This window comes from Ammospiza nelsoni, chromosome 9 (assembly GCF_027579445.1).
Source record: "Ammospiza nelsoni isolate bAmmNel1 chromosome 9, bAmmNel1.pri, whole genome shotgun sequence".
In the NCBI taxonomy this organism is placed as follows: domain Eukaryota; kingdom Metazoa; phylum Chordata; class Aves; order Passeriformes; family Passerellidae; genus Ammospiza; species Ammospiza nelsoni.
This window is the reverse complement of record NC_080641.1, coordinates 31,496,420-31,507,877: the sequence shown is the minus strand read 5'-3', so window position 1 is coordinate 31,507,877 and position 11,458 is coordinate 31,496,420. Positions and strand designations below refer to the sequence as shown.

Genomic DNA, 11,458 nt, shown 5'->3' with positions numbered 1-11,458 from the left:
TTCTCCAGCTAACGTGGCACAGCACAAGGAGCACATCTTTCCCACCAAACCCAAAGGCTTGCTTACCTTCAGCTGAGTGCATCCAAGAGCCCGGGCGAGAAGTGAGCCAGCATGGAAGAACGTGGCAATTCTCCAAGGCCTTAGCAGGTTCTATAATAATCGATGTTTTTTGCCCATGAGTCACAATTCATCTCTAATCTTCCTCGGGGGAGGTGGGATTTGCTATCTTTAGTGCTCACGACTGCTGCGTTCCCGGGCTGAGCATCCTGCTGAGCCTGGACTCCTGGGGCAGGGATGCTGACCTGGCAGCCAGCTGCCTTTCCATCCTGCTCCCTGTTTGTGTAGCCCTCACCACCAGCTGGCTTTGTGCAGTGGGTGCCGCAGTATAAATCATGTTAATTCCTGAGATGCTTTTCCGCGGTAAGTCTGAAATTCCCATTTTGGTTCGCTGGCTTGCCTGGCCAACTAAATTATTTTCATAGCCCCTTAAGGGCATATTGTCAGCCCAGACTTATTGCCGTTATACACCATTTCTGAAACATTAATATCTCTTCTAAATATAGTGTATTGACAAGGTATCTGGTATAGTGTAAATCCTTGGGACATTTGATCCAGATCATTAAAACTGAGTGAAGGAAGGGAGGAATAGATCAAGTTACCTTGCTGCTCTTAATTCAAACAAGTGATGAATTATTCATTCCGCTATTAATTCTACAGTCCTCCTGCTTTTTATTTATTTCTCTCTTTATTTGTTTTTTTTTCCTCCCAGATAGACAGCTCCAAAAGGATGCTCGGGCACTGGTGAGGGGAGATTTGCCTGCTGGAGGATGGGGTGCACAGGGCTGGGCTGTCTGGCAGCGCTGGCCGTGCTCTGCAGGGCTCTCGGGGATGCTCCCAGCAGAGGTAAGAGCCTGGTCCCAGCTCCTGGTGGGCTGCATGGGCGCCCATGGTTCCTGAGGAGGGGAGGGCCATTTGCAGTGCCACAGAGGCTCTGGGGTGTGAGTGGGATCCAGTTGTCCTGCAGGGAGAGGGGCTGGCTCAGGCCAGGGACACGGAGCAGGGATCTGGAGTCATTGTTGTGGTGGCAGCAAGTGTGGGACACTGCTCTGTGCTTGGGTTTCTGCTTCATGCTTACCTTACTGAGGAGTGCAGGTAGGGGCTGTCCTGTTGTGGTGTACAGGTGCTATGGTGAAGGGTCTGTTAGCTTCTGGAGCTGCACTTGACTATATAAATCTATATACACACATACATTTATATGTGAATGTATACATGTATGTGTATGTGGCAGGCATGCAAATAATCTCTCACCCAGATAAAAGGTCCCTCAGGATGCAGGGCAGGGTTAGCAGATGACACAGTAATCCAGGGAATAGGGTGGCCCAAGCAATCCCCCATCCCAAAATGGCAAGGCCTTTCTCACAGAAGGCTGAGCCAGAAATCAAAACCCTTCCCTGGCGCTGGTACAGGTGCTCCTGAGGCCACACCACTGCCCTGTGGTGCCTGCTCATCCCCCACATTCACCCACCTGGGCTTCCCAGAGCACCCCAAGGCTCCCAGCCCTTAATCCATCCATCCATCCTTACTGTGGCTACCCACATCTCCCACAGGCTCCCCTCTTGGGTATTTATTTCAACAACATTATTCCTTCAGTACCAGCCCCATATTACTTCACTGCCTATGCCCAGTAATTAGCAAGGTGATTTTAGATCTGGCCAGAAACATTCGTGGTACTGCATCCCACACATCCCAGGACCCCCTTGCTGGGAGGTCACTGTGCCAGTGAGCAGGATGAAAAGCAATGTGCACAGGCTGACTATTGATTTGCAATATACTTGGCCCAGATTGATGGCAGTGAGCGCCCAGCCTTGTTTGGGAACCCACACATGTCTCCTGGGGGCTGTGCAGGGTCTGCATCCCTCCCAGACATGATGTATGTTCCCCCTGTATCAGCCTCTTCACCCCAGCCCTAATCAGACCCAGGGGCAGGTGACAGCAGGCCTCTCTCAGCCTTATTTTATAATAACCATGTCTCAGTATAAAGATTTCATTAGGAAATCGATCCCTACATGCATAACTCATTGTTCAGCACATCGAGCCCTTCACCCCTGCTTCTCCCAGCTCGAATTCTCTGATACCACCCTTATATGGAGGGAGTGGGGTCAGTGGGAGGCACTAAGCTGAAGGGCTGGGCAGCTGGGGCACCAGCAAGCCTGGTACCACTAAGCCTTTAAAACTCCCTCCCAACTTCCTTTTCCCCAGCCATAATCAGGTGGGGATGCTGTGCTGGCACTGGCAGGACAAGCTCAGGGGCACAGCTGAGCCCTGCTGCAGCCCCCACAGGGCAGCATGGGGAAAAGGGAGGGATGAAAGGTGATGGGGGCACATGTGTCCTCCAGGAAGAGTGGGTGGACAAGCCCAGTGGAGTTCTGCAGGATGCTGGTGTTCTGGTACTGTGGTGGTGGGATGGAGCTGGTGGTGTGCACCCTGTCTCCATTCTTTTAGGCTTCCCCTGGAAAGGGGACATCACACTCCCTTCTGTGTCCCCCAGGTATCAAATGTGGGGGAGTACTTTCAGCACCCTCTGGCAATTTCTCCAGCCCCAACTTCCCGGGGCTGTATCCCTATGAGACCGAGTGCACGTGGCTCATCGTGGTGGCCGAGGGCTCCTCCGTCCTGCTCTCCTTCAGCCACTTCGAGCTGGAGTACCACGACACCTGCGCCTACGACTACCTCCAGGTGTACAGCGGGGCTGCCCGGGACCAGGGCAACCTCCTGGGCACCTTCTGTGGCCACAGCCCCCCGCCACCCTTCTCCTCCGCCTGGCATGTCATGGCCGTGGTGTTCCGCTCCGACCGGCACGTGGCCAAGCACGGCTTCGCCGCCGCCTACAGGAAAGGTAGCAGAGAGGTGTGGTGGGCTCTGAGCACCCATCCATCCATCCATCCCTGCTCTGCCACTGCCCTCATCACCCTTGCCTCCCTGCAGACGCCTGCGGTGGGCAGCTGACGGGGCTCTCTGGGGAGATCACCAGCCCGCGCTACCCCGAGAGTTACCCCAACGATGCCGAGTGCCGCTGGAGCATCGGGGGCGCCAGCGGGGGTGGCCCCCTCACCCTGGTGTTCGCTGACTTCCAGATGGAGGGGGGCCAAGGCTGTGGCTTTGACTACGTGGCGCTTTTTGATGGCCCCACGGTCACTGCCCCCAGCCTGGGGCGTTACTGCGGCAGCGCCCGCCCGCCCCGCACCGTCTCCTCCACCCCACACCTCCTCATCATCTTCAAGTCAGACTTCAACATCGGTGGCAGGGGCTTCAAGGCCCATTTCTACTCAGGTTTGGGGGGGGTCTCAGGGTGGTGGGGCAATGGAAAGGATGTGGGGACAGACCCTGGGTTGGTGTGGTGATTCTCCCCCTCCCACAGCAGCAAGAGATGATCATGGGGGGGATTCCTTTGAGGAGAGCCCATGAGATGATGGTGCCAATGCAAATGGCATCACTGTGGCTATTCCAAGCCTTGGGTTGCCCTCTTGAGCAGGAGTCACCCATGCTCATGCCATTCCCTGGGGATATGGGTTGCTCCTGTAGGACTTTGACTGCCCTGGGAGTTTCCATCCCCCAAAACTGCTGGCTGTCCATTGGCCAAACACAAGGCTGGGAGCAGTGAGGTGAAGGGCAGAGCATCCCTTAGCAATAGAGCAAGAAGGCTTCAGGTTTGCTTTTGATTTTTCCTTTCCCCTTTTTCCCTGAGCAGGCGAGTGCCAGGAGGTGTTCACCACCATCAAAGGGAATTTCTCCAGCCCTCAGTACCCCAACTTCTACCCCAACAACCTCAAGTGCCAGTGGAGCATCCAGCTTCCCCCGGGCTACCGGGTCAAGGTCTTCTTCCAGGACATGGAGCTGGAGGGCCGGAGCAGCCTGACGGGGGGCTGTGACTACGATCACTTGTCTGCCTTTGATGGTGGCACCGAGAGTGGATCCCTGCTGGGCCGCTGGTGTGGGCGGGAGAGCCTGGCACCCGTCACCTCCCGCAGCAACCGGCTGCTCCTGCTCCTCCACACCGACCGCAACACGGCCAAGAGGGGCTTCTCCATCTCCTACGTGGGAGGTAAGGTCCCACTTGGGTGCTGTGGTTCCATTGGGACGTGCCTGAGACCATGTAGTTTCCAGAAGGATCATCAGTGAAGGTGCCTGTCTGCAGGAACAGAGCCCGTGGCTCTTTAGGGGTGGGGCAGAGGGAGACGTGGCAAGCGAGCTGCACATTGTGTTTAGTATTCAGGAGATGCTTTCCAGCTTCAAATTCCTGTGTGTCTGCCACTGCCATGTTCCTGTTCCTCTCTCAGGGTGTGAGGAGAGATAACCTGGGAGTTTTTAATGGGCCAAAACCCCAGAGAGGTGACAAGTTCAAGCTTCACTGCTTTGTTCCCCTCTCCCCTGGATGTTCCAGCCTTGCCAGCACATGGCTGAGCACGCAGGCATAAACCATGTCTCCTCCTCCAGGAAAGGCAGGACTCCCAGGGCACAGCATTCCCCAATCCACCTGGCCAGCCCTGCCTGGCACACCCCTGCTGCTGGCCTGCAGTGTCCCAGCCAGCGTGTCTGGCATGTTTGCAGCTGGTGGGAGGAGCAGTGTGTGACCTTCCTGCTCTATTTGCCAGCCTTTGCACCTCAAACACCAGCAAATTTATGGTGTTTGTTGTATTTCAGTATAATTACATCCGAGCTGACCCGTGGGTCAGGCATGATTCAGCCAGGGGCAGCCTTTCCAGAGGCTGGAGCCAGAGCAGGGCTGCTGGACTGGCAGCACAGGCACTGGGGAGGCTGGCCTGAGTTTTATCCCTCAGCTGCAAAATCATTCTTCACTTCCAGCACAGCAGAAAGGATTTGGAGGTATGTGGCTCTTGGAGTTAGAGATGGGATAGAGTTTTGTCCTGAGTCTCTGGAGGGGGAGAGGTAGTACTGAACATTTAGTAGGGCTGTAGTGTGCACAGCAGGTCTGTTCCTGTTCTTGATGATTTCTCACTGTGCAGGGAGAAAATCCTGGTGTCACTGCTCCAGAGGGAGCAGCCTGCAAACAGATAGTTGGGGATGTCCCATCACAAACGGAGGTGTGACATCTCACAAGTGCCCAAGGCTCCTGCATCCCCTGGTACACCCTGCCAGATGCATGCTAGGGGAGGACAAAGGCTTGGATGTGAAACTGAGCCTCCCTCCACAGAGCTGAGCCTGCTGGCTGTGTTTGCCCAGTGATTCCAGCATCTGCTTGTGATTAATGTCCTGCATGTCACACCCAGCTGCCAGCACTGCCAGGAGAGCAGCTGCTCCCACTGGGCACACCAGCAGCTCCCTCAGGAGCCCACAGAGGCAAAGGGGCACCTCAGTCTCTGCATCCACACCCACAGCCCTTCAGCCATGCAGGTTTTTCCCTTTCAGGCCCACCAAAAGGCAAGGTTTGGGTGGGGCATGTGTGATTTATGGCCATTGAAATGAAAGCCTTCATGCCAGCAGAGAGGATCCACTTTCTTCTCCTCCTGATCTAATGCACTTTAGTTATTTGGTAAATCTTCTAATGGTTTTATAATGCACTAAGCGAAGCAAAGTGACACTATTTTTTTGTATTGATTTTATTGCATCTTCCCAGTTTCATAAGGCTGAGATTCAGAAGGAGCTGGAATAATTCAATAATTCATATTGCCCAAGTGGTTAGTTCGTGCTGAGCAAGGATTCACTTATTCACTTTAAAGAGGGGGGTATTTTTCCTCCCTGCTTCTTTCCCTGTGTGGATGCTTTCCACATCCAGAGAGGCCAAACAGGGGCTGGGCCATTCCCCAGGAAGATGCCCCAGGGCCATGAACCCACCTCACCCTTTCAGGAGGGCCATGGGCAGCCATGGAGCTGCCTCGCTCCAGGGCATGCATGGGATCCCTCCAAGATAAGTCTCCTCTGTTTCATCAATGTAGTGTCTCTTGCAGGGGTGTTGTAGGATGCAGGGGAGTGCTGTGCCCATGGCAAGCCATCCACAAAGCTCCTGTGGTCTGGTCCTGGGCAGAAACTCAAATGTCCTGCTGACTTTGTAGTGCTGGAGAGTGGCAGTGACAGCAGGATGGTGTTGCCTGTAATGGCACCTGTGTGTGCCCTAGAAGGAGGATGGGGTTCAGGAGTGTTGATGGTGAGATCTCTGCCTTGGGAAGAAAGCAGAGCAGCTCCTGGGAGCCATCCATGTCTGCCCTTGGCATGGGACAGGGCTAAAATACTGATATTGATTGCTTTCTGCATTCTGGAGGTAGCTTTTTTTCTGAAACCCCCTCTCCCCATGAGTCCTACACATGCACCCTGTTTTCTGTCCCAACAGTTGTGCCCATGAATGTCAGCTGCACCCGGACAGACTTCCACATCCAGATCCCTGTGCAGTCCCTGGCCCAGCTGGAGAGGAATAGGATTTATTTGGGGACCCCCTCCTGTGCAGCCCAGGTGGTTGGCAGGAACTTTAAAATACACACCAGGTTTGACACCTGTGGCACTGAATCCCAGGTAAGTGATCAGCATTTACAGCAAGCTGTGTAAAGGGTTAGCCCTGTGCTGGCTGCAGAGAGGTATTCCAGTCCCTCTCACGTTTTCCCAGCAGATACTGGCCTGATTCCTGGCCAGCCCCTCCAAACCCCTGTGAACAGGAGCTGCACCAAGCCCTGATGAGCCGTGTCCCTTGTCTTGCAGAGACGCAACAACACGTCTGTCATCGTCAGCACCCTCTACATTGATTTTTCAGTGGGAGACCAGGAGGACATCCACCAGTACGAGGTGCAGTGTGAGCCAAAGAGGAAGGAAGCCTCAGTGACCCTTATTGCTGGCCCTGATCCATCCAGGCTCAGCCAGGCAGAAAACCTGGTGGATGCCCAGAAGTGGGAGGGGGAAGCGGTCGATGCCCGTGAGATCAAGAGCCAGGACACCAGCGACATCGTCTTCATCAGCATCTGCATCCTGGCTGGGCTCCTCATGGTCATCGCAGTGGTGGGGCTGGTGCTTCTCTAGGATGCTCTTTCCACACTCCAGGGATTGCAGTCCCAGTCATGCCCAGGGCAGAAAGGCACCCCAAAATCCACCCTCACCCCAAGCTGAACCCTAACACAGCTCCCAGGCCCTGAAACTGAGCCTGAACCCAACCTCCGCCTTCTCTTAGTGCCTGAAAAATCTGGGCAATAGGCAGCCGTTTCCCTTCCCAATTTGTTTTCCTCTGTTTCAATCTGTCCATTTGGCTCAGGAATGCAATTCTTGTGCTCCCTAACTCTTCCCGCACCTGCTTCAATTTGTTTTCCCTGTAGTGCTGCTGCTTTCAGGAAAGAAACGTTGTTTGCCGATGGCTGCAAATCTTCCTGTCAATTATTTCTAGCTGAATTCTTGGAGGTACAAACCATCCCCAAATGCAGCTATATTCCCAACAAATGTTCTCCCTGCTCCCAGCCCGTGCTTGGGGGACTGTGGAGCTGTGTTACAGGGATCTCCACCTGGCACACACAGATGTAGCTCATGTAGGTGCTCCCAGGTGATGTTTCTGGGTGTCTGTGGGTGATGTGATGAGATGCATTTGCTGTGCCCTGGAGCTCCTTGTTTGATCTTCTCATGTTGTCTCACCTTCTCACAGGACTCACTGAGTGCCTCAGCCACCAGCAGCTGGAGGGGAGGAGAACAATCCTCTTCTCTGTGTTTTCCTTCTTTCTATCATATCCAGGTATCCGCAGCTGTAAACTCTCTACCAGCATTACTCCTGAAGTGTGAAAATATGGGCAAATCCTGCTATGGCCTGGGGAGATGTTGGAGTGCAGAGGTTTTGTACCCTGTAAAGAAAACCTTGGCAGGAGGGGCTGGGACCTCAATGACACCAGATCTCCACTCATGGTCCCTGCAGAAGGTGAGTTCAGCACCTGAGAACATGAAGAGTCCTGTGAACATCTGCCCCTCCAGAAAACTGGGGATCCTCACCAAGAGTCCTGATGGATGCCTGAGTGACCTCTGCCTGCCTCCTGTGCCACCCCAGCACAAAGGACATTGCCCTTCAGCATCAAAGAGGGGGTGGCTGTCACAGAGCAGCCTGTGTTCATCCCTGTGGCTCAGAGCCAGCATGTGTCAAAGCCACGTAAAATCTTGCTATGGAAAGAGGCCACCCCTCCTCCTCCAGCCTATGTGAAACACACTGCAGTGCAGGGAGAGATCCTGAAGTATCCCAGTGTGGTCATTCAGGGCACAGCAAACCCCTGGTGCTGTTGAATCCAGCATTTAGTAGGGTCTGTAGGAGAGTCCCATTGGTGAAAGGCTGCCCTGACTGATGTCCTGCTTCCCTCTGGGACAGCTCTGTTCATCAGAGCATCAGAGGAAGCAGCAGCAAAGGAACAGGATGACGATGATGATGATGGAGCAGCTTTTCCTCCTGGATTGCACCAGCCCTGAGAGAGTGTCTGGGGAGGGAAGAAGGCACAGGGCTGCGCGTGCCTCTAACGAGGAGCCTTCGTTACCAGATCTGGATTGATTTGGCGTTTGTTGGTGCAACACATCGGCAAATGCGAGATTTGCAAGGGAAATATTTGCCAGCGCTGTGAAGCTCCATTAAGGGAGTGTTTTGAGAGCCTGTTGTGTGCAGAGATGGTAAACAAGGCCAGCCTCCCCCGCTGCTTGCAGAGCCTCACTGCCGGTTAATTGCTGGGTACAGAACTGTCAGCTTGAGACCACAGTTACAAGATTTGACAACTGAAAGAAACTTAAAGATATAATTAACCTTCTTGGTGGCCCAGATTGCTGGAACAGGTGAGCACTGTGGCTGCTGGTGCCTGGCAGGGAGCCCACAGCACCCAGCAGCATCCAGCCCTTGCCTGCAGGACAGGCATTCCTTGCCCAGCTGGAGCCTCCAGAACCCTGTGATTTGCAGAGAAAAGGCTTTTCTGGACAGCTGTTGGTGTGCACTCAAATCAGGAGCTGGACCTGGTCACTCCAGGGAGGGTTTCCAGTTCACAGCCACCCAAGCATCCCTGGGTGAAGTGGTCCCCTGCACACATCCCTGTGGATGCAGGACTGGTGCTGTGGGAGCAGCTCTGCTCCTGAGTCAAGGGGTTCCCCAGCAGCCCCAGGCCTGCAGGGTCTTATCCAGGGGTCGTGGACAGGGTGGTGAATGCAACTTGAATGGCTCCAAAAGCCCTTGACCCACTTGTTTCTGATGGCGTTCACAGCTGCATCTGCCACCAGCAGTGAGCCACTCAAGCCAGTCATCTCACTTGGAGCAAGGGAAGCCTCTGGTGCTTGCCAAACACCAGCCCTCCTCAACTTCCAGTCCTCCTCCACCATATCTCAGCCTCTCCACTAGATTCAGGCATCCAGTCTCTCCCTGCCCTGCAGGAATTTGCTCTCTGGCATCCCCTGTTGAACCAGGTCTTCCCTGATGTACTGCCCTGGCTGGGGATGGAGCCCAGCACGGGAGGGGGCCTGCCCAGGTAATTTCCTAAAAAACCCCCTTCTTATGCAAAAGCTGCTCAAATGAGTGGCAAACAGATACCAGGAATCCATCACAGCACTCCTTCCCTTCACCCTGCCTGTGGTCCTCACACACGAGGCCTCAGTTCCCTCCTCAGCATTTGCCCGGTGCTCCCGAGCAGGCGGGGGAGCGGCGGGCACGGGCAGTGCTCCTCCCGTGCCTCAGCTGATTATTTATTTAGAGCACGATGGCTGCACTGAGCCGGGCTGGATGCAGCCTCCCCATTTCCTGGCTTTGCTTACAGGAGTTGTGTCTCTCCAAAGCAAAGGTTTGGCTGTTGTGCAGGAGGGAGAGCCTCTGTTATCCCTGTGCAAACGTCTGCCTGCAAATCCAGTGTTGGAAAATTGTAGATCATAGAAAACAGGACTGCAAGAGCCCCCAGGGGATCAGTTGGTTCATTCCTCTCCTTCCCTGGGGAGATTGCTCCTACTGGAGAGAAGCTGTGCTAAAATATCCAAAAAATCTCAGCCATGCTCTCTGTGTTTTCTGTATTTACAAGAAGATGTGTAACACCATGAGGGTGTGCTGCTGGGGGATGTGCTTTTGTGCTGCTGCACTGGACAAGAGAATGATGGTGGAAATGCCCCAAAATGGGCACCAGAGACCCTGGGCACTGGGCAGGACTGGGCATCCCACTGGGGAGCCCAGCAAGCACAGGGTGTTGTGATCCACCCCTTCCCAGGAAATTTATTCTATATAATGTTCACTGGACGTTTTCTGTGGTGACACCCACAGTCCTCCATGGGTGGACATTTCCCCACTGCTCTGCTCAGAGGGTTATTTGTGTCTTTTCAGTTTTTATACTCTAATCCCAGTCTGGGAATGGGGTGCTTGTGATTTCCAGGGAGCCAGTGCTGGAGCTGAGCCCATGGCTGAGGATGCTGGTGGTGTGCATCCTCTCCTCAAACATTTTTGGGTATTTTAGGAGGGACTGGCCTTTGGGCAAGCACAAGGGCAGTTCATGGGCTGGAGCAGGGGCAGGTTTGCTGCTCCTCAGGGTGGTTTTCTTGGGGGTTGGCGTGTAAGGCCAGGAGAATACCTTTTGCCATCAAGCCAGTCATGGCTCCCCAGGGTGGGTCAGTGGCTGTGGTTTTGTGCTGGGAAGGATGGAGCTCACAGCTGGGGACCTGGCCACAGTGACACAGAACCTGCCATGAGGGTGTCCCTGCCGTGGGGATCCAGGTCAGGATCACAGTGACACAGGGCCTGCAACAAAGGTGTCCCTGCCCTGGAGACCCTGGCCACAGTGGCACAGATGAGGAGGCAGTAGTCAGGCAGCCCAGCCATCTGGGAAAACATAATGGATCAAGCATATGGACAATTAAAAATGCAATGACAGCATTTAGCAGGAGTTGTTTTCCAAGCTTATTTTAAGCCCAGTTTCCTGATCATCACAGCCCCAGGGACAGCGAGGCCCTGCTCGTGGGGATTTGTTGTGTGGAGGCTGAGTGCCCCATGATGGGTGGGGAGCTCACAGCTGCATTTTGGGCTCACAGTCATGACTTTGGGATCTTTGGGGGTACAGATTTGAGCCTGCCTTCTCCCTCTGGCTGGCTCTGCATGTTGCAGCTCTCCTCTCTCTCCCCTTCCCTCTTTCTGGGACAGGATGCAGTGTTTGCAATGTGAACATTCCAGCTCAGGCAAAATATTGGCCACAGCAGAAATTATTTTGGCTTTTGTGTTTTTCTTGCCATTGGGGCTGGCTGTGCTAGAGGAACGGTGTTTGTCCATTAAAGGAGCACCCTTTATAGCAAGATGACTGCTTGCTAGATAATAATATATAATTAGCAAGGACCATTCCATAATCCAGTTTAATTGACAGAGACCATGAATGTTGTTCAGGGGACTGCCAGCACAAGAACTGGAGCATCATTAATTTCAGTGTAACCCTGGCATGGGGTTCCCTGTTTTTTGCTTACTGTGACATGTCAGAGCTCCTTTGTGCCT

At 54.0% G+C, this 11,458-nt stretch overlaps 1 protein-coding gene across 1 annotated transcript; it reads left to right on the top strand.

Moving 5' to 3' along the window:
- Positions 1-827: 827 nt before the first annotated feature.
- On the top strand, positions 828-7,023 carry CDCP2 (CUB domain containing protein 2). The gene is made up of 6 exons (XM_059478708.1): positions 828-903; positions 2,549-2,896; positions 2,986-3,330; positions 3,749-4,102; positions 6,347-6,525; positions 6,709-7,023. Exons 1-6 carry the CDS (start codon positions 828-830, stop codon positions 7,021-7,023), a joined length of 1,617 nt encoding a protein of 538 aa, XP_059334691.1.
- Positions 7,024-11,458: the final 4,435 nt, after the last annotated feature.